The sequence below is a fragment of the Peromyscus eremicus genome, chromosome X, assembly GCF_949786415.1.
Source record: "Peromyscus eremicus chromosome X, PerEre_H2_v1, whole genome shotgun sequence".
NCBI lineage: Eukaryota > Metazoa > Chordata > Mammalia > Rodentia > Cricetidae > Peromyscus > Peromyscus eremicus.
In genome coordinates, this window is record NC_081439.1 from 81,104,496 (window position 1) to 81,126,595 (window position 22,100).

The 22,100-nt window shown below is 36.9% G+C and overlaps 1 protein-coding gene across 1 annotated transcript in view; it reads right to left on the minus strand.

Moving 5' to 3' along the window:
• Pcdh19 (protocadherin 19) overlaps positions 1-22,100 on the minus strand; it is a 102,756-nt gene that overhangs the window by 32,347 nt on the left and 48,309 nt on the right. Inside the window, exons 4-5 of the mRNA XM_059250618.1 lie at positions 15,359-15,417; positions 6,938-7,107 (exon numbers count right to left, since the gene is read on the minus strand). Coding sequence (XP_059106601.1) covers positions 6,938-7,107; positions 15,359-15,417 — 229 coding nt within the window. The remainder of the gene's footprint in view (positions 1-6,937; positions 7,108-15,358; positions 15,418-22,100) is intronic.

Here is a 22,100-nt window from a genome sequence, read left to right on the forward strand (position 1 = left end):
AACAGCATTGCAGCTCTGGTTCTTAAAAGACAACATGCACACTTTGCACTGTGCATACCATGATACCACTCAACACCAACTAACACTACCTGAAGCACCTTGGTCATAATATCAAATGGTATGAAATTCTGTGTTTTTATTACACTGTTCTTCTAGAAATAACACATAATTATCACATAAAACAAAGGCTAACAATTTTCTACCATTATTCCTCAGAGTATACCAAATTAGTATATTTTTAATTACATTGTCTTAGAATATTTCATTTTGAAAGTTGATGGTAGAGCTGCTGACTTGAGTTTCATTTTAAAAAATCATTAAATGAATTTTGGCTTGGGATTAGGACATAATACTGAAGAATTCTGAAATGGGCATAAACATACTTCTGCCATTTTGTACTATGTATTTATGCAAAGTAGTGTTCTCTTTATTGATGATTATAAAATCAAAGTATTTGTCAACTCTGAAAAAGTTAAATTTTCTGTATCCTGCAGTATAAAATATTCATCCAATAGTTAACTCTTTATGTAAAAATAAATAATTACATTCATATTATTCATATTCAAATTTCCTTTCATTTTTAATAAATGGTAAGATATTTTTAAAAACAAAATTCTCTATGATTTATTAACAGGAACTGTTTTATTTGTATACTTACTTGGTGTACACATATACTTCAAGTCCTTTAAATATTTTTAGAAGTGAAATAAGGTAGTGAGTGGGAAAATTTTAAGAAGCCGACATTTTTACTTTGCTCTTATCTGTTACCCTATTGGCAGTATATTTATTCTTCCCGGCCTACAGAACTTACTTTTGCATGAAACATCTGGAAAAGATTCACCTAGCAAATCGCCCAAATAGAGCATAATTTTATCTATCATATAACCTTGGGGTCTGGCTTCCTGCTATTTCTCCAATGGGACCCCACTGCACCAAAGTATCTTTTAAAATGCATGTTGCTTTCCAGTTCAAATAATCTTAATTGATTTCTTCACTGCTCATATGGCAGTCTATTCCACATTGGACCATTTACGCTATTGGTCCATAAACTTCTACAGAATCAAACTTTGAGTTGTTCATTGAGCTCCCTTTGTATAGCCTCTGTCCTCTAGTGCTTAGCAACACTGAAATTCATAATGTAAGGTAACTAAGACAGCACATGGCATTCTTTGGATGAATAATGAATCTTTTATCATAATTTGTATTAATAGTAAATTTTCAAATGACCTTGAATATGAAACAACTAAAAACTCCAGATGTTAAAAAACATTTGTGTGTGTGTGTGTGTGTGTGTGTGTGTGTGCGCGTGTGTGTGTGTGTTTCTGTGTGTGTGTGTAGACTCATGAACGCACATGTGCACACACATGCAATTCATTTTCCTATCTGAAAGAAGATAAAAAAGCTGGTTTTATTCCAAAGTCTTGCATGGAAAAACTGATGAAAAGGTTTTAAATTAAATTTTCTGATCAAAAGGCTTATACCAAAATAATGTTAGTGAACAAGTACTAACATCATGGACGTTTCCACTAGTTAAGATCAACTTTTTATTGCAATGACTGTATTGTAAATAAAATATGAATAATGCTTTTGTAGGAATCTGATTATCTAATACAAACATGTAGTTGAAATAAATAAAAGCTCCACCTCTCATCTCTCCTCCTAACTTCAATGTTATCTTTGACAATGGAAACAAGGCATTGAATACCCATAAGCCAGCAAGGCAATAAATCTATCAGAAAATTCAACCTCAGAGCAAGTATATTTTAAAAATGTTTCTAATATTATTGTGCAAAATTAGAATATCAAGAAATATATTTCATGATGTTTTCATAAAATAAGATTTCTTAGTCTTTTGTATTGGCATAATATTAACAATTTTATTATTGAGGTCATCTCAGCAGACCCTAAATAAGGCAAAGTAAAAATATGATACTTTGGTAGTCAATAACAGCAGAGTTAACACATTGCCATACACCTCAAAAATATTGTTGAGTGGCAAATAGCAAGATAGGTCAGTAGGTATAGACTTTTACAGCCAAGCCTAATGGATCGAGTTCAATCCCCAGGACCCATATGGTGGAAGAATAGAACCAACTTCCCCAAGTTGTGCTCTGACCTGAACATGTAACATGTTTGTCACTACATGCTTGAACACTCTCTTCTCACTCTCTCTCTATTTATCTCTCTATCTCTATCTCTACCTCACACACACACATTCAAATATATAATAAATAAATATAGCATGATTTTTTTATTTTGAATGAAGTATTAAAGTGTTTTGTATATGTATTATTCCTTCTTAATATCAAAATACTATACTACCTGGGGCAGAATGAATGAAGCTGAAAGATACATATGTAACAACATTGTAAACATGATCCTGTGTTCAAGTAATTAAACATTTCAATGGGTACATTTGCAAGAAGATGAAGATATTTCTAAAAGTTTCTATAGGAACAAAACTAGGGAAGAAATAACCACATGAATTGCAAAACAGTATATCTAGTCTCAAAGATGCTAATTCAGGTCCAGGGGGATCTAATCAACCTCTTTGTTGAAGTAAAGATAAAACTTTTTGACAGCAAATGCTATTCTGATAAAATGGAATTTTCAATTACTCTATGAACATCTGGTCCATGCTACAATTTCTGGAGCCCAGCAGCACATTGCTTTGCAATGTCACAAAATATTCTCCATTGAGATCTCCTTGTTTTGCCAAGAGATTAATTGCAATGAGTGTTTAGAAATTTAGTGAGGTGAGAGGTAAGTCAGGGGATAGATAAAGAGATAAAGAAAGATGTTCAGTCACTGAATTATAATTTCATTAAAAGGTTAAAGAAAATGAAATTGAAATTCTACATTGGTGATAGAGTGTTGAGGGTGCAAACACCTTAATATACTTGTGGTTGACACTAGTCTGTGCATGGAATGAATAATGTGGGACATTTTTATCAAGATTTTGTAGCAGGGGTCACATTAGGTGCACATCAAGTTCTTCTGATCCACATTTTACACAGAAAATATGTTGAGTGATATTTAAGTGATAATAAGCTTTTAAATAAGTTAAGTAAAATGCAGAAGAATGTAACACTTTCCAAAATAAGGCAATGATTATCTTGCATTTGGGTATGTTAGGATGTAAAACACAGATAAACATCACTGTAAATTTCTGTGCATTGCTTCTATTTGATACCAATTAGCATGGGAAGGAAACCAACTCAGTGTTATAGTGAACTCCAAATTCGGTGCATATTAGGGCAATTACAGTCATCTTTTCAGTAGGTGAATTTATAATTAATAACTGAAATCACAAGGAATGTAATTGAGTGTGATTTGAAACAAGTTACTTGGGATTGGAACTAGTGTGTGATTCTAAGCTATGATCCCCATAACTTCAGTGTCATGTCCATATTACACATTTAAGCACAATGCAATATCCACATCACCACACATGACCTTGCAAAAAAGGTGAGAGGGAAGCAAGAGGTCTACTAATCCCAGCACCACTCATGTCAAAGAAACATTGGCTAAGGAGAGATTCAAACTGGCAATGGTCTCAATTATGCAGCAAAACCATGAGCCACTGCCATCTTTCTCTACCCTACTTGTCAATTTCAGGCATTAAAGGAGTCCATATTCTTATCTTCTCATGAAGGTTGTAAATTTACTGAATAAAATCAGATAGGGAAAGCATTGGTTAAGAGATGCGATTGTGACTCCCAAGCTCAGCATCAAATCACCTCAGGAGCCAAGTCAGAAGATAAGCCTGCCAAATGTGACAACACTTCCTTGTTCTCAAGGTACTTTGAGAGCAATTGAGAGATAATATTCTAAACAGCACAGTGTGTCAAGAGAAAGCACATGTTAAAAATGTTCCATTATCTTCCTTTCTGGGGAGCCACAAGATCCACAGGACTGAGGACAAACCTAGATAAGCCATATTAATTCTTGGGCATGAGGGATGGCCAAGAAATCTGGAATTCTGTGGCAACCAGGTAATTAAGCTCAGCAAGTTCACCCACCTCCTGACCTGGTTTCAAGCTTGTTAAGAGAGATGCCAGGGTTGAACGTAATGTAGAAAGTAGAGGCTCTTATCATTCCTTTGTTGCCATTCTGACCCAGCGCACAAATATGTTTGTGTGAAATAATCAAAACGCAATCCAAACTTTCCAGTGACTAGGGTTTTGACCTTTGAATTTGCAAGTCCTTTAGTCTCCTTCCTCCATTGAACATAGTGGGTCTGGGGTTCCTATGCCTAGGAAGAGTTTCATAGAAAAGCTACTGAAAACTAAGACATTTGGGCCTTTACTCAAGACAGAAAATCACCTTGTCATTCACACTAAGCATTCTTATGCTGTAGCAAAGTTATAAAAATACTGAAGAAACCTCGGGCAGTACAATGAAGCCTAGGGCTTCAGTGTCTCTCAAAAAGAGTGGACCAAATATAATTTGTACCTTTTAAAATATTGACAATACAATATGAGATCATATAAAAAGCCATTTCTACCTGCTCAAGGAGAAAATAATGGGTGCATAAAATCATTTTTTGTTTGATATTCCTGGGCTTTCCCATCAAACACATGTCCCCACATGTACAGAAAAGGAGGCAATACTAATGTTAAGAGTCATAAGGAAGACCCACACTTATGATATCCAAGGTGAACCGAACTTGTCAATACAGTGGTGTAAGGTAACCCTTATTGGTTGCATTTGGTGTGATATTGCACTGGTTCTCACAAACCAAAAGATTCAGAATTTTGCCTGGGGAGTTCAAGATCAGGAATGTGTAGTGAATTCACCCAGTGAGTGTCTTTCAACTACTGAGCCTGAGGATAAAATAGGATGCACTTACATGAATGCACGTTTGAGACAACAAATGCTATAAAATGTTAAGTGGTTGGAATAGCTGTTATTTTTTGGAGTCATATAATCAACCCAAGTTAGCTGGTGACACAGTTCCTGTGGCAAGCCTGGAGTTGATTTAGAATACACAATTACATATCATTAAGAGAATCATCATAAAGACTGAGTTGTAAACAAGAGTTCAATTCCTTTTGTCACTCAAACTAGAAAGGACGAGGTCAAGGATTGACTCAAAGTGTAGCCATCACTGGAACAATAAAAAAAATGAAAATAAAAGCATGTAAATAAAATAATAAAAAATGTAAAGGTATTGTCAGAATGGTATATACTAAGAAAAAATGTGTCTACATGCATGAGTGTGTGTGAAATCATCATTTTTTTATGTAAGAGTGTCTTCGGATATTGTTACATATTTGTTTTCTAATATTCTTGATGTTATTCAATCTACACAGCACATAATGCAACCCATTTATAAGAAACACTCAGAACATCTAGCTGCAACACACTGATATTGTTTTCCTCAAGAAATGTGACAAAAAAATTAAAACAGATGTTGGTCTAGCTAGGCATAAAGTGAGAATCAATTACGACTATTTTCTTTCCTGGAGTCATTTCATTTTAGAGAGCCTCTAACAGAAAACCTTTCTGATCTAAATGAAGAACGCATTTCTTTGAGATACACATGAGTAGGAAATGATACATATCTGTCTGCATCCTCTGAGAATTAAATTGCCTCTGTTTCAGCTATATAAATGTTTAATTTTTCATCCTCAGTCATATAGTAAGGTTTCCCAGAAAGTATATTATCTCTGCAGATGTCACCACTCTCCAATTAAGGAAAGGAGCAGGGTACAATTGGTAGTGACCTCTCTATATTATAGACCTTGACACTTGCGTCTCCTGAGGAGAGAATGGATCCGACAATTTAATAGAATCTACAGTGGCTAATTTTTTCCATGAAAAACATTTTGTTTTGTGAATCATGCATTTTTTGGATTCATTTAGAAAACCAAAACAAAAGAGTTTAATGATGTTTACAGTGAAATGAGACAGCTGAAGACCAGCACGTAATCACCATATTTTGTTTTCTCATCTTTAAGACTTTTAGCAGTGGGGCTTCCAGCTGAGCATGAGACTAGCTTTTCTCAAGACATAGCCAAGCATTCTGAAGCTTCACTGAGCCTAAACACCAAATTGAATTCATACTTCTTAATTGGGAAAGACAGGCTGTTTGCATACTATGTTTGCATCAGTAAAATATTGAAAATGACATTTGTGCCCAAGTCCATATGAACAATCTGCCTTCACTGAACTCTGCTAGTGTTTTCATACTCTGGTTTCTGCCTATCACAGTTTTAAAGAGCATCTCTTCCTAAAAGTACTTGTGTCTGGGTTCATACAAACAGATTCTCTGCATACACAATGATGCGGGCTCCTGACATGTGCTTTGCTACTCATTCATTTCACAATATCAGAAGGCTTTGTATTGTCACAGTCACATTCTCTTAGCCTATCTCCCCTATATCCAGTGACATGGACTTCTGCAGAAGCTCCATGGCCTTGGAATAGCAGTCCTGTAGGTGAAATGGAAAGTCTAGCAATTTCTATCCTCAGGAAAGACTACAAAATCTGTGGGAAAAGAACAGGGTCTCTGGGGAAAATTCGCCAGACTAGTAGAGAAATAAATCCCACCCCTCTGGTCTCATTAGAGCTGTGTTCTATGCAATTTAATTGATTAGCTGAATCCATGGACTGTAGCATAAAAGCCATTTATTCCTGATGAGAAAGCATCTGCTTACTTCCTATGTGCTCAACACAGTTATTTTAAAAAAAAAAAAATGTGAATCCAGTCACCTTAATCACCTTATAAAATGCCCATGCCCCAACATTACATAAGGAGGTAGACTTATCCTGATAGATGCTATAATGCCTCAAAACTCTCTAGATGCTGCTAACATGTGAGCTAAGTGAACACCTTCATAACGTGCACTGCAATAAAGTAGTACAATATATCTAGAAAGATTCTGGGTTCTTTGGAACATATAGTTTCGATTTAACGTTGTCCATCCCTTACCATGGTCAGGCATCTGAGATCCCATGGAGGTCACGCTGGTGTTCAGCACATCATTCACAGCAGTATCACAGTACAGGCTCCTCTGGACATCATGCTCACTGTCAGTCTGGTCACTCTCCTCATGTCCACTATCCTTCAGGCTGTTGCCCTCGAGGTCCTTGAAGGTGGAGCTGCTGGGTTGAAGAAAGTACGTTAATTTACAACTGTGATAGATCTGATTTTTAAAATCTTTCCAAGCCAGGATGATGTCAGCTCTGTAAGGAGGCCAGCAGTGGCTAGATTGTCCAAAAGGGTAAAAATATGGAGAAGAGACATTTCTGTTTGAAGATAATGGAACATAACAGTACAGACAGATTCTCAATATTGGATGCTGATCCAGCTAATACTTTCATTTGCTTCTTTTTAGTGCTTTACTACAGGCGAGGTGGAAGAAGATAGAAATCTCAAACCACTTCTAAAGAATGTCACCATTGCAGTTTTTCTATTCTGATACAGTTAAAGTCAAATAGAAATAGCCAATGTTTTCTGAGAAATTGCTGTTCATGAGTTACTGTTTTAAGAGATCAACATTAACTTTTAAAGCCATTCAGGCTGTATAAGAAAAAGGTGCTAATAACATTATTATTTGTAGATGACATAAGAGAGATACACAGAAGTTAAATAACTCGCCCAAGGTCACACTACTGGGAAAAAAAGGTGTGGTACATCTAAGATCAATCCCAGCTTGTCGAGTTTCAGTGCTTAAAATCTTAACTAGTATGTAAATTGCTTCTCTAGAGATATCTACTAATCATCAACTCTAAAAAGCAAGAATGGCAGAAATTGAGGTAGTGTAATTAAAATTAAAAGGATGATCAGAGTTGGAAAAACCAGGTCAGTTTCCTGGTTGTTTGATTGCTTGTTTTGTTTTTAAGACAGGGTCTCATTCTGTGCCCCAGGCTGACCTGGAACTTGATACATAGCCCACACTGGCCTTTGAACTTATGATAAGGATAACAGTTTCCTCCTGCGTCCTGGGATTACAAACCTAAACTGCCATACCACATGGCTCACTTGTCAGTTTTGAGTAAAAATGGCAGAGGGACCAATTCAAAGAAAAGGAGGACTGGCAGTAGCTGAGGAAACTGTTGGTGCATGGAACATAATTGGGGTAATTTTTTGAGTCAATCTGACTGGACCAAGGGTGATCCAGGTAGCTACTTAAGCCTTATTTTGGAATGTGTCTTTGAGCGAGTTAGCTGAAGAGATTAGCATTTAGATTGAAGAACTGAGTAAAGCATGTGTCTTTCACCAGTGTTGGTGGGACTCATCCAATCCATTGAAGAAGACCTGAAAAGAACAATAGGCAAAAGGTTGAATATCCTTTCTGCTTGAACGGAGACATCAATATTCTCCCATATTCAGTGCTCCTCATTTTCAAGTTTTCAGGCTCAAACTAGAATCTCTACAACTGGGTCTCTAATTCTCAGGCTTTCAAATATACCATCTTCTTCTCTGGCCTTCTAGCTTATTGGTAACAGAGCACAGAATTCCTGAAGATTCCACAACTACATTTATCAATGTCTTAAACTTTAAACATTCACAGACCTCCCTCTCAGAGACATAAGAACATTCACTACATATGGTAAAAAGCTATGCCATGGACACAAGGATACACTGTCACTCTGCACGTTTGTCCCAAAGGAAGCACACAGAAAATTAACACATGACCAACCTGGATGTTGAATGCTTGCTGACATAATAAAAAAGTGAAAGATCAAGAGGGTAGTAACTGGAAAGCCATGATTTTAACAAAATGCAATTTGATTATGCAAAGCACTGTCCTATTAGTTAATTATTTCAGAAAATACATCTTAGCATCAAAGTCACTAAAATCCAATAACTCAACAGGCCAGTTCATTCAGCTCTGCCAAATTATGTCACAGAGGTAACTCGGTCCAATTAACCTATCAGAACACAGGTCTATTTAAGAAAATCCTACAGTTCTTTCATGGACAAAAAGACCAATTGGAAACTCATGATTTAGAAGTGGTTCACCATTTCTAGCTTCATGGCACAGACTCTATGGCTTCCAGTATATACTAATCCAAAGTTTAAGTAGATTCAAAGTTTATATTTTAGAAACAAAAATTGGCCCTACCTACAGTCATTCATATACCTCAAGAGAGCAAAAATGACCTGCCTGGATGATATTACAGGCCGTTCCATTTTTATAACAAATATTAGCTTTTTAACCTATATCATCTGGTTCTGAAACATAATGAAAAGTTCTTTAAATCCTCAGCACAAAAACTGCCATGTTAAGCCAAAGAACTCAAGTCTAAATTGAATGCATTTCAGCAGTTGCCAAAATTTGCTTGAGATATATGATGGTGAATGAAATAGTCTAAAGACAAATGTAATTGGCCATCCCTTAGAATAGGGCTTCTTAATCTTGGCACTATTGAGTTTTTAGGTCACACAATTCTTTACTGTGTACATCCTGTGCATTATGAGATGTTTAATGGGCCTAATGACCTTTGCCCATTAGATGCTAGTGATGACCCCCATTAAGTTTAATAATGAAAATTTTCTCCAGGGAGACACTGCCAAATCACCCTCAGCTAAAACAACTGTTCTACATTTTTTCACCAGTATTCTTGTAACATAGTGTGCAAGAGAAAGCACTGAACTTGGAGTCATTAAAGAAAGTGATAACCAGTAATCTACCACTTTGTTTATGTGGCTCTGGGCTCCATATCTAATCCTCAATTTCCCTGCCTTGATAAATGCACTTGATTAAGTCTCCCTCACAAAACCATTCTGTGGACTCAGTGAGATACTTTGCGTGCAAAGCCAGATAGAAATAGGTGTTCAATGAAATTATCATTATTTAATATGATCATTATTCTGTATTATAATGCCTCATTCACATCACAGTTAAATAGTATGTATGGCTATGGTATTTTATGAGATTGGTATAAGAATTTTATATTTATTTAAAGAATGTTCCTATCTTCTGTAAACTACTATCAGCCATTGTCCATTATTCTAATTCTTCTAAAATCCAGGAACAGAAAAATGTCTTTCCTGTCAAATATGTGTCCTTGCTTTATTGAATAATAAAAACTATATGACCTGATGCACTTTTCATTTTGTCTTGCCTTCTCAAAATCTTCAAGCTAAGCATAATGTTTAATTGCACCGAGTTATCTCATCTCCCTGGAAGCTGGTGATCTCTATCTTACTTCTCCTAATTGGTTTTAGATCCGCCTTTTAAAAATTTGGTCATCTATTTTATATGCATCAGAATGCTGCAATCTACCTTGGGGCTTCTGAGTTTTTTGTTTGTTTGTTTGTTTCAGGTTTAAAAATAACATAAAATACTAAAACTGTTAATGATTAGCTACTAGGATCTAAGGAACTGCTGGGGTGAGCAAGAGAAGAAAAATCAAAGGTAGAGCCACTACCCTCTCAAACCTCAGGATAGTTAACTCATTTAAAGATCAGTTTGTCCATCTGACAAACTAAATACCGCTTACTGTGATCTTGTAAGGACATTTAGTGGCTTAATGAATGGATCTGTGTAAGGCAGTTTAAGAACCAGTGAGCAAGATGCTGCAAACAGTAAAACAGCCTGGTAAATGGCTACTCACCCAAAACAAATAACAATTTATGCCAGGCATAAAAAATGCTGATTTCACTTGCTTTATTACCTGTGTACCTCTTGGGAGATGAGAGACTTGTAAAACCACTTTTGTGGGACAATAAATTAGGGGCACCTGTTTCCAATGGTATTGTAAATGCAAATGTTTCTATTACTGCTCTGGTGCCCAGCAGAGGAACAAGTTCAGTTTAAAATACCTAGAATAGGGTTCTTTACACAAGAGTTAGTCTACATGCTTGACGAAAGAACATTACACTAATACTAACCTGTGTGTGCCCTTTAAAATATTGCTTTTGCAAAAGATGGAAGAACCTGAGAGGATACTGGTCATATCTCCAATAGGTGATCCCACATACATAGAGAATGCCATTTGCAATGGAGAAGAGAAAGTCAAAAGAGTATTGTAACTGGCTTTTAAAAAGTGTAATCTAGAGTGTTTTCTGGACCATCTTTGCCATCACCTTGTAACCTGTTAAAATTGAAGCTTCTCTAAGGATGGAGTTAAAGACGGCTTTTACCAATGTACAGATTATTTAGAAATTGCTGTTTTAAAAGAAAGAAAGCTTACTGCTGTTTTATTTTAATGGGAAAATGATGATGTTTCCTTCCACTACTTTCTCTTATTTATCTGAAAAACACGTACCAAATACTTACTATATACATGGCACCATACCAGATGCTACAGAACTCTGGGACAGTTTTGGTAGTAAAGAAAATCGCCATGCATAGCTTAGAAGCCAGGGTTCATTTTCCTTTCTAAACTGCTTCTGATGTGTTGCTCAATTACTGTTGGGTTTTCTTTGAGCTACAGCCTCATGTTCTGCTTGATATGGATCCAATAGCACTACAGGAGTAGATAGATATTAGCCACGAGCGCAGAGGGCAGGCTTGAGGAAAGAAAGGTGCAGCCACGGTAAAGTAGCACTGCTGGCCTTCCTTACTTTGAGAAGATGGCAAGGATACAAACATAGTGGGAAGAAAATCCCACTCAGAAAAAATCCCCAACTCACTTAGTTTACTAACATGGGCTCAGAAAACACCTCCTGTATATCTTCGGATTGCATATAATGTTATGGAAAAAATATTAAACCTCAGAGATAGAATGTTGGAATTCCTCCATACAGAAAATTATGGGGAATATGCCATAGACCTTCTTTATTCCTTCCAGATCCACTCCTCATGCTTTTCTATTTTGATTAATGTCTGTGAAACCTTTAGATTTCTATTGATATTACCCACGAGGATGCAATACAGAAAATGAGACAAGAGAAGATGGATGTCAAGGTACTGAATGTCCTATGAAATCATTTCATCATGACCACAGCCCTAAACTGACCAGAAATAATTATTACTCCTCCCATGTTTCTCTTGATGAGTCTCTTCAGTAGTATTTTTAACTCCTTTCTTCTTATACCAGAAAAAATGAAATGTATCTTGTCGAATCCTTTTATTATTTCATGTAGAAATCCTGACTGCTACAAAAAAGGACCAGGGATGGCCAGCGCTCAACTATCAAATGTAGACAGGTGTGAAAGAATAAAAGTGTCTGTGTGTAAGATTCTAGCCAAGATTGTGGCTATTATGAATAATGCTGCTATGAACATAGTTGAGCAAGTGTCCTTGTGGTATGATTGAGCATTCCTTGGATATATGTCCAAGAGTGGTATCATTGTGTCTTGAGGTAGATTGATTCCCAATTTTCTGAGAAACTACCGTACTGATTTCCAAAGTAGCTGTACAAGTTTTCACTCCCACCAACAGTGGAGGAGTGTTCCCCTTGCTCCACATCCTCTCCATCATAAGCTGTCATCAGTGGTTTTGATCTTAGCCATGTTCATAGCAGCATTATTCGTAATGCTGGTTTCCAGCCAGAACCTGGAAACAACCTAGATGCCCCTCAACCAAAGAATGGATTCTTTTAAAAAAAAAAAATGTGTTACATATACACCATGGAGTACTCCCCATGGGAGGCCTTACCTTTTTGGAGGAGGGAATGGGGGTGGGTTGGAGTGGTGGAGGCACAAATTACCCAAGGTCAGAGAATCTGTTCTTGCTTTACCCAGCAGGGTTGCATAAGGGGATGATTTGACCATGGGCACGGTTATCAGGTGTTTGGAAGGGTCTGCACTTGGCTGAATCTAGCAAGGGAGAGGTCTTTTGCCTTGCCCCTTGGCATTGTTATAAAAATATCTTTTGAATAAAGTTCTCGGCCGATGGGTATTGACCAGGTTTTCCCAAAACTATCCTGTATTTCTGTCTTTCTTCTTGTTGGCTAGGCCTATCATTCTACTGATATTTTCTTATCTCTCTCTCATCAAGAGTACCCAGGGTAAAGTGAGGGCAGTTCTCCCACAGAGAGGGAAGGCTTGAGGGGAGCAGGAGGAGGGAAGAGAGGGGTATCTGTGGCTGGTATGTAAAATGAATAAAAAAAATTCTTAATAAAGAAAAATGAAAAAATATATGAAAAAAGAGTCTGGCCAAGAAATCCCAAAACAACATTTCAAAAGTGTCCTTAGATAGCTAGAAATTGAATATAAGATGAGGAAAAATGTATAGGAAACAAATTCTAAGAGTTAGGCTGAACTTTGCCAGACATTTTTAAAATTCAGAGGTTTGTTAATAAAATTAAGACTTATGGCAAGATCAGAATTTCCTGTCCAGGAGCTTTTTTTCAAACATAGGTCTTCAGGAAAACATATACATCTCTTAAACATCTTGGATGATCACTTCCCATGGCTTGATCCCTTGGGATCAGTGTTAATATTAGTTACCACTGTCATTTCCTACCATTTTACACTTGTAATGGTTATTCTCCTGAAAAGGATAGCACACAAAATATCCTGTATCTTTTTAGGTATTTTCATTTGTCTAAATGCAACTGGCCCCACATATTCTAAGACCTTCATGGGTTCCCAAAACTGTCACAGTTCTATAAAAAGAAACTGATGAAATTGTGTGTGTTCCCAAGCTTTCAGATGTTTCCTCTTAATCAGTGGTCCCTGATAAATAAACTACTATCTTTGATTTCAGGTCACATCTGGAGATATTTCCTCCAAGAGCTCACTCAGTCCAGGATGTAGCTTTTGTGCGCATGTGTGTATAAAAAAATACAAGTAAAGTAATTAATCAAAATCAGAGGTTTCTAGTGAGTCTCAAAGCTGTCGTGGAAATACATGTATCCCCAAAGCTAAATGCTTTAACATAAGTCTTTATCTCATAAGTCTGCCTTCTAAGTTGGATATTTGGAGCTGATCTAAGATGTGCAGGTCCCCAGGAGTCTTAGCCTTCTACTAGGCTATGAAAATCAGTCTTGTGTTATCAGTTTAACCTAGTCAGAGAATTTCCAGGTACCCAGAACAAGCTAGCTCCAGAGACCTGTAAGGATCAAGCAAGCCACTGTTTTTACCAGTTCAAAAAGAAGCTTTGAAAATAACAGTCCTGAAGCAGAAAACAAAGCAGTATTTTCCTGCAAAGCCCCTCTAATCAGTACATACGAAGAGGCTTTTTCTTTCTTCCTAAAATAAATTTCTTAGATAATTTTCATTTCTTTACCTTTTGTCCAGAGGATTCTTCCCAACAACTCCAACATTTTCTGAATTATACTATGACTGGTAATACAAGGATAGCCATTTTAAGATGACTAATGATCATCATTTAAGGTCACAAGCTATCCCAAACCAATATAGATAAATCTACCATAGTTTGGGGGGTTACTGCAGCATCATAAATTAAATCAGATGTGAATTCAAGTTTCTTGTACAAAAAGCAAGAATTTTGTTTTTTGCTTTGAATCCCACTCTTACAGCAATATAAATTTATGGGATTACAGCCAGCAAAATAGTAGAATTTTCAGATCTTTTCCACTGCAGCTCTATTATACCCTGTTTGTTCCTCTGCTTTATTGCTATTATTTTAACAAACAGAACTCAGTGTTCAATTTTAACTGCAGAATAACTACTGGACCATTCAAGAGGCTATTTACATGAAACAGCAATAAAGGCATCATCTGAATGGTCAACTTCTGGGTTACTTTTGCACACCAAGTTCTCTCCTTTCCTTAGTTCTACCTCGATAGAGGGTTTCCTAATCTCATCTTCCCCCCAAATGTAAGAATTTAGGACTCACCATACCAGGTGGAATCTTGTCAATATTCACCTCTGCTTTGTACTCAAAATGTAGCTAAGTTATAACCAATCAATCATACAAATTTCAAATTTCAACCAAAACATTTCATAATTCCTTGACAAGTATAAAGTTGGAAATTTTTCTTTTTCTCTTTCATCTAGAAAGTACTATAAAAGATATTTCATCTGTCATTGAAATATCTTTAAATTTTCAAAACTGGCAAAATAATAACAATCTTAGAACATACTACAAGCTCCACAAGAAAACAAAGGTTGAGGCCTTTTATTATTTAACTGAGTAGCAACAAAAATTTGGACATCAGTATGATTTTGAAAGTTTTCTAATTTTTCTGATCTTTCTAACATTGATTCCAAAATCACCAATAAATATTTTATGTTATCTCAATTTCATTTTTAATTTTGCAATGTTTTGATGGAAATAAATATGATGAAATACCAACAGTGATTCTCTTTGTGTGAGGGAATTAACAATGATCCTTACTTTCTGTATTTTCTCTAAATTCTTCTGAGCATAAGCACATAGGCATTCATCATAACATCCAAAGGAGTAGAGTTCTTAAAAATTAATGTTTTGGGGTTTTTATATTAAATCAAGCGAAGCAGTAGAAATGCAAAAGCAAACCCACATACCTTTTGATTAAATGGGCACGGCTATTCACGTAGTTAGAGTCAAAGGAATAGTTTTCAGTCTGCAATGAGAAAGAAAAAGATTAAAAGATGATTCATAATAGAGTCTAAATGTTCTACTTCAAAGGACTGTTTTACTGTGCAAAGCAGTAATGGGGCAACAGTTTGATGAATGTCTTCTTTGGGGCCCCCAAGAGCCCTCCAAAAGCAGCATCTTACTTCTGCAGACCAGGGTGGACTTGGTACAAACATTCTCTAGAATATGGCTGGCTACTGACCATGTAACCACTTAGAGACAAGAGACAGTATGACTCACAATCGTTACAGAAACTAATTGCTTCCCATTCCCCAGTGGAGACCATTTTATGCCCATCAAATTGACTATAAGTTCAAAGGTATTTTTATTAGAAGTAGATAATTAACATGTTAAAATATTTATTCCAAAGATATGGAAATGCAGCAAGGTAATCCCCTACTGTGGATTTAAATGCTGCACTTCCCTTTGTTTTAAGACATTTGCTCAGCATCAGTTACACAGGATGGATTTCATTTTATCACAGATACAAAGGCAAACAAGTACTATGCCCAAAACAGGGTAAAGGGCAGTCCACAGGGGGTACCAAAGTCTTTCATGTAAAACATGAAGTTTGCAAGCAAAGCCCTGTCTCAGTTCCTATCATTAAAACTCTACTGTGTAATCTGGTTACAGTAGCTGGTTGGAGCAAGAGTTTTACAAAAGCAAGTGCAGGGTACCTGAAAGATGAAAGAGATGGGAAAATAGCTTTTGAGCACCAGGAGTCTGGACAGATTGGGGGGGGGGCAGCCTTAGAATGGGTAGAAGCCAAGGAAACATCTATACTAAAGTCAGTGTCCTAGAAAACTTGATCTTACACCCAATGTTAAAAGCACAGCTCTTGTTGAACCTTTGTATGAACTCCAAACGCCCAAACACATCTCTTCCCTCATCCTGCCATTCAACAATCCCCACCATTCTTTCGAGGCCTTCTGCAATCCCTTCAACTGAAAGCACCTGGAAATGGAAATACAATAGCTGTCTAGAGAACAAAATAGCAAATTCTTTTTGGATGACTACCTGTCAGACACTGACTGCACTAGACTGTTAGATGCAGTACTTACATTCAAAGATTCACAGTTTGATAGAGGAGAAAATGAGGCAGGTACTAGCAGATCCAGCTACCACATGGACACTAACCAGCCAACAGTCAGGGTAAGTAAGGGCCCTAGATATCTACAGAGTAGGTAGGAAGCTGGCACTAAACAGTTGGGAGGATCAAAGGAGAGAGAACCGGGAAGGAAACAAAAACCCACCAGTGTCCAATAGTTACTCACACATGGCCATGTTCCCTACATGGCCCTCACTCGAAGACAGACTGTGTACTATGTATTTACACTGTTTCTGTCTAAATGTTTAGATACCCTTTAGTGTAAACACAAGTAACTTCTGATGATATTGGAAGAAATAGTTTGAATGAATAAAAATAAAAATGGTCAGTCCATTTCTAATTCATTGATTAGTAAGTGAATGCTGAGACTGTGACAAAAGTAATTAGTGGAGAAGACTGTGTTGGAAATATGACCTTAGTATTTGCTGTAATAAGTTATTCAGAAGTCACTTAACTAAGAAACATTTGATTTACTTCATTTTATCAACACAATGGGTAAAAATGGTGTTACATGTGGGTTGTTTTATTATATTCTCTACAATACTCAATTTAACAAGAAGTTATCACCTCCTGAAAATCATGATACCCTGCCAAAATAGGGAATGGGCTGAGCATTCAGTGATTTATTTCTTTGTTTCATGGTACAATCTTTGTTAAATTACTTAATTTGTCTGTGCCTCAGTTTCCTCCTATGTGAAGTTCAAACCACAGAAACATGAATTCAAAAGATAAACTCAACAGCATTTATCAAGGCTCACAATAAGATTCCACACCGACATTGCTTTCTGTGGAGCTTAACATCGCAAATAGAACCAGAAATTTACTTCATTCTGGTAAAGAAACAAGTTCCTGTCCAAATTTACTAGAACTTTACAAGTAAAATGGCAGAAAAATTACATAGATACACAAAAGCACTAGGGAAAAAAAAAAGAAAAGAAAAGTAGAAGGTATTGGTTGGCCTTGCAGAAAACTCAGGAGCAACATACCAGGCTAATATTTGTTAAGAGAAACATATTTTCCAGCAGAATAGTTTACATGTGTGCACAGGTGAAAGCATCAAATCTCTGTGCATTGTGATGACCTGACCTCCATGCACCGTCCAGGAACCACATGTTTGAGCAGAGAGAAATAACCATGCAAATGTTAGCTCTGATGACTGTACTATTTTTGACTCCTAAGGGAATATCTATCTCACCATGAGGTATCCCACTCACCGTCAATGAGTTAGCAGTAGAGAAAACTCTAGAAGTCCTGGTTATAATGATCTTAAGAATTCTCCCCACTCATCAAGGTTCACAACTTGGCTAGCCATTGACAGATGCAACAGCTATGATATGACATTCAAGGTAGAAAAATATCATTGAACTTTATCATCTTCCTCTACCTTTCTTCTTCTTTAATCTTAGTGAGTAAACTTCCCAGTCTTGTGAATCCAGAACTCCAAATGTGAATGTTCCCTTATCCAAAGCAGCAGATGGACCATGCTGCATCCTAGTAAAACAGATCCTCGAAGCAACTTTCTCAGAATAAATGGAGCTATTCCATCTCATCCATTGTCTTTTGCCTTTACAGTCAGTTTCAGTCCCTAAAGAAGTAGCTTGGTTGCAATTACAGGAACATTACGCAACAGAATCATTCACATGAGAACAGAATCCACTACTGGCTTCAGTACTACATTCAGAACAACTGAGTTAACTGGCCATGAAGGCCTATTATATTATGGGTCTATATTTATTAGCATCGAAAATTCTAGCTCAGACTGAGGAGATATCTTAGCAGGTAAATCACTTATTGTACAAGCATGAAGACTGGACTCTGCATGCCCTGGGACCACATAAAAGCCAAGTGGGCCTGGCAGCCTACCTGTAATCCTTTGGGAGGCAGAAACAGAGAATACCCAGATCACGCTAACTAGCTGAAACCCTGAGTTCCAAGTACAGTGAGGAGCACACCTCAATGTATAAGGTAAAGAGTGAAGAAGATACCTGACATTAACCTCAGACCTATACACACATGCAAGCCTACCACACATACACATATATGTACAAAAGACGTTCTGTCTCATACTGGGTCCAGGTGTGTACTCAAATACAATTCTTGTGCACTAAAAGAATCAATTTTTCCTCATCTGGTGGAGTGAAAAGTGATACTTAGAGAACCCTGAGAAAGAAACCATCTTGCCTTAATGAACTGGAACAGCTTGCACATCTTAAATGAGTGTTTCTCAGCTCTAAGTGCATATCAGAATCATCTCAGGAACTTTTTAAAAAAGTACTATCTATGAAAGATGCTGAGATAATTGGCGTGGAATTCATACGACTTTTAAAGTTTCCCTGATAAATCGAATGCACCTCCATGGTGAAGTCCAAATATCATAAACAAGGAACTAGCTACAGCCTTTGGCCACACGTTCCATGTTTGTTCATACAAGCCAGTTATCATATTGTGCTACCAGTTGATCATATGACAGCACTTCTGTAAGTTTATCAGCCAAGGTGATCTCAGTGTAGGACAAAGAACCACAGAAGGAACAGACTTTTTGAGAAATAATAAGAGTTTTACTTTTGTGTGTGAATATATTAGCTCCTGGTTAGCCTTATTTAATCAAAATTTGCTTGACATTATTCCAGTCCCATCTCTAAGTATTCTAAATGGCAAATAACATGAAACACTTGAGATAGAGATTTTTCTCTAAATGTCACATTAATTTCACTAGGAAATGTCCCCATCTCTAATGAGACAGCCAGGTTAACACAGAAACACAGCAAAGAGACAAGAACAACATTTGTTTCTGAAAATGTAATTTTGACATTAAAAATGGGTCAAAAGCAAACTTTAATTTCTAGTCTTGATGGGAAATATGTCACTTTTAAAATCACCCAAAACACTCACAAATTCTTTCTCTAACTAGAAGCCTTTTTCCCTTAGAAATTCAATGAGAGCAGACTTCTTGGCCCTGAGTTAGTAAAACCTTGGTTTTTCTACAGCTATTAAAGAATGAATATTTCTGGATAGCTGAGATATCCAGAGGTTAGGGATTTTCCCCTTTAAGAACTGAAACTACATTACTAAATTAACTTTTCCTATTTGTTTCTGAAATGTATCACCAAATTCCCTCTGTATAGTATAAAAAGCATGATTTTACCTTTTCTTGGTTATTTGGGAGTACCCATGTAAACATAAAATACCGTGATGTGCAGGATTAAACTCTACCCTCAATGACCCCAAAACACTATTTTGGGTAGCTCATAGCTTTAACTTGAAGAGGAACCCTAAGTGTTGCTGCTTTTCAGGACTCTTTTGCCATTTTTCCTTGAATGTTTTTACTCTACCGTGTTCTTGGAAACAATTAAATGTCTGAGCATAGTCTAAAAACTGAGCTAACAAGTTCTGACTAGAGAGCATGGAGATGTACAGGTTCTAAAATAGAAATTGCCTGGCCTTCAGTATACGGACTTTTGTGCAGCATTTGGAGTTTTATGGTTGCTTTGTGTTTCGCCTGCTTAGGCACCTTCTTTGTTTACTACTTTTTCCTCAGTATCCTTCTGGATATAGGAAATTTGGAGTGAGACTTTGGGGGTGGGTGCTATGTTATGTTTCTATGTTAATAAGTCTGGCACATCAGAAGTCAAATACTTCCACTTTGTCAGGCCCTCAAGGTAGCAGAGAATGCCCTACTTTAATTGTCATTTTGTATTACTTTTACAGTTCACTGAGTTGTGCCCTAGTCTCTGGAAGAGTGACTACAGCTCTCTCAGCACCACATTTATCACTAGAAGAGACTTAAACCCTAAGGAGAAAGAAGCCCAATAAATGCAAATATCCAGGACTAGACTCTTTGCCCAGTGGCACAAATCCCCAGGCCACTACAACAAGCTATAAAAAGGTTTCAGACGCTTGGGTTAAAACAGAGATTTTCAGACCTAAAGGTCTGTATTTCAAAAATGAACAGTCTTTTACATTGCACCTTACAATTCCCACCAAACTGAAAAGCATAGCAACTGTAATTTACTCTTTTGAAATGGTTAACTCTTAAGTCACCTTAGTGACACAAACTTTGAAACTAAAACCCCAAATCAGATGCACAGCAAAGTGATTTTAAATTGCTGCCTATTTTCTTAACAGCTAACTTCCAATAATGCTAATTATGTCCACTGATCAATGATGAAAAGACCCATAACCTTTTCCAAAACTGAATACTGTTTTAGATATTCAAATGACTGTCCTTTCACGTGTTTTTTAATGAATTGACAAATGACTTTTTCCTGCTTCCTATGCCTAACACATAAAAATGAAAAAATGTAAGTTTTGCATAGCGATAAAGCCAACATGCCTCCAGCTAGAATGTATATTCAAAGACTCATCCATCCACACAGCAACAGTTAAAATAGGAATTACTGGCAGCAGAATAAAGGACAGCATCCCAGAGTTCCTATCACTAGGAAAGACAACTACTAACCACAGTAAATCTGATGCTTTATATATACCCAAGCTCCAGTTCTGCCACACAAATGCACATATTTGCAAGCAGGCAAGCATGTGTGCACACACACTTGCACACATATAATTTGATTATAAAGAACAGTGTGTTGTCAAAAAGGAACCTAAATTTTCTACCCATGGTTGTCATTCACTCACAGATAACTTTGGATCAATCATTTTGTTCCTAGAGAATTTAACCTATCCACCTTCAAAGTGAGATTAACCAAAATGATCTTAGTGTTTCCTTTCAAGCTCAAAATGTCTAGGCTTCTAAACAAAGTGATTCTTATGAATTAACTCATTAATTCATCCATTCAATAATTATGTTCCAAACACTGGTAAGAAACAGACCATTGTAGTGGGTAGCCATTCCAGCTTTGATCTGGAAGTTCCAACCCCCATTGAGACTTCGGCAACTGTCACGCCTACAAGACAGGGACAAGGGAGGCACCAGGGGACCCGAGATCTGGATCGGAGCACTCTCACGGTTCCAGGACCCTGGACGGTGGAGGTGTGCCAAGCAGAGCTCCAGAGAACACCGCTGGACTGTGATACACCTTCCCCAGACCCCACGACCTACCTATCCCTTAATTTGTAAGTTACGCCATTAAATAAATCTCCTTTTAACTACGTGGAATGGCCTTAATAATTTCACCAATATCTGGTGTGCATAACACACATCCTAAATGTAAGAAACATCTCTCTCCTACCAATCATTGTAAAATTTTTAAGATTTTAGGGCCAGATCCTGATTAGTAGTACCTTTAGATTCTCTTAGTACCATCTCCACAGTCTGCATCACCTGCCACTGTTGCTTCATTTCCAGTTTTTAATGCTTCAGCCCATTGTGCAAAATGCTGTTTGGATAATCATTCTTGCCCACTATTGTCATCACAACACTTCTGTTTTCCAGTCCTGCAGTGATTCCTTGTTATTATTAGCATTAAATCGGAGCAAATCCACCCTTAGTTAAACAGTCATCCAGTAAAAGACCTTCACTTCCTCACCTTCCTCATTTCTACCTTCTCTGAAGTCTAATATATGTCCATTACTTATCATCTCATATGCTTGTCATGGTC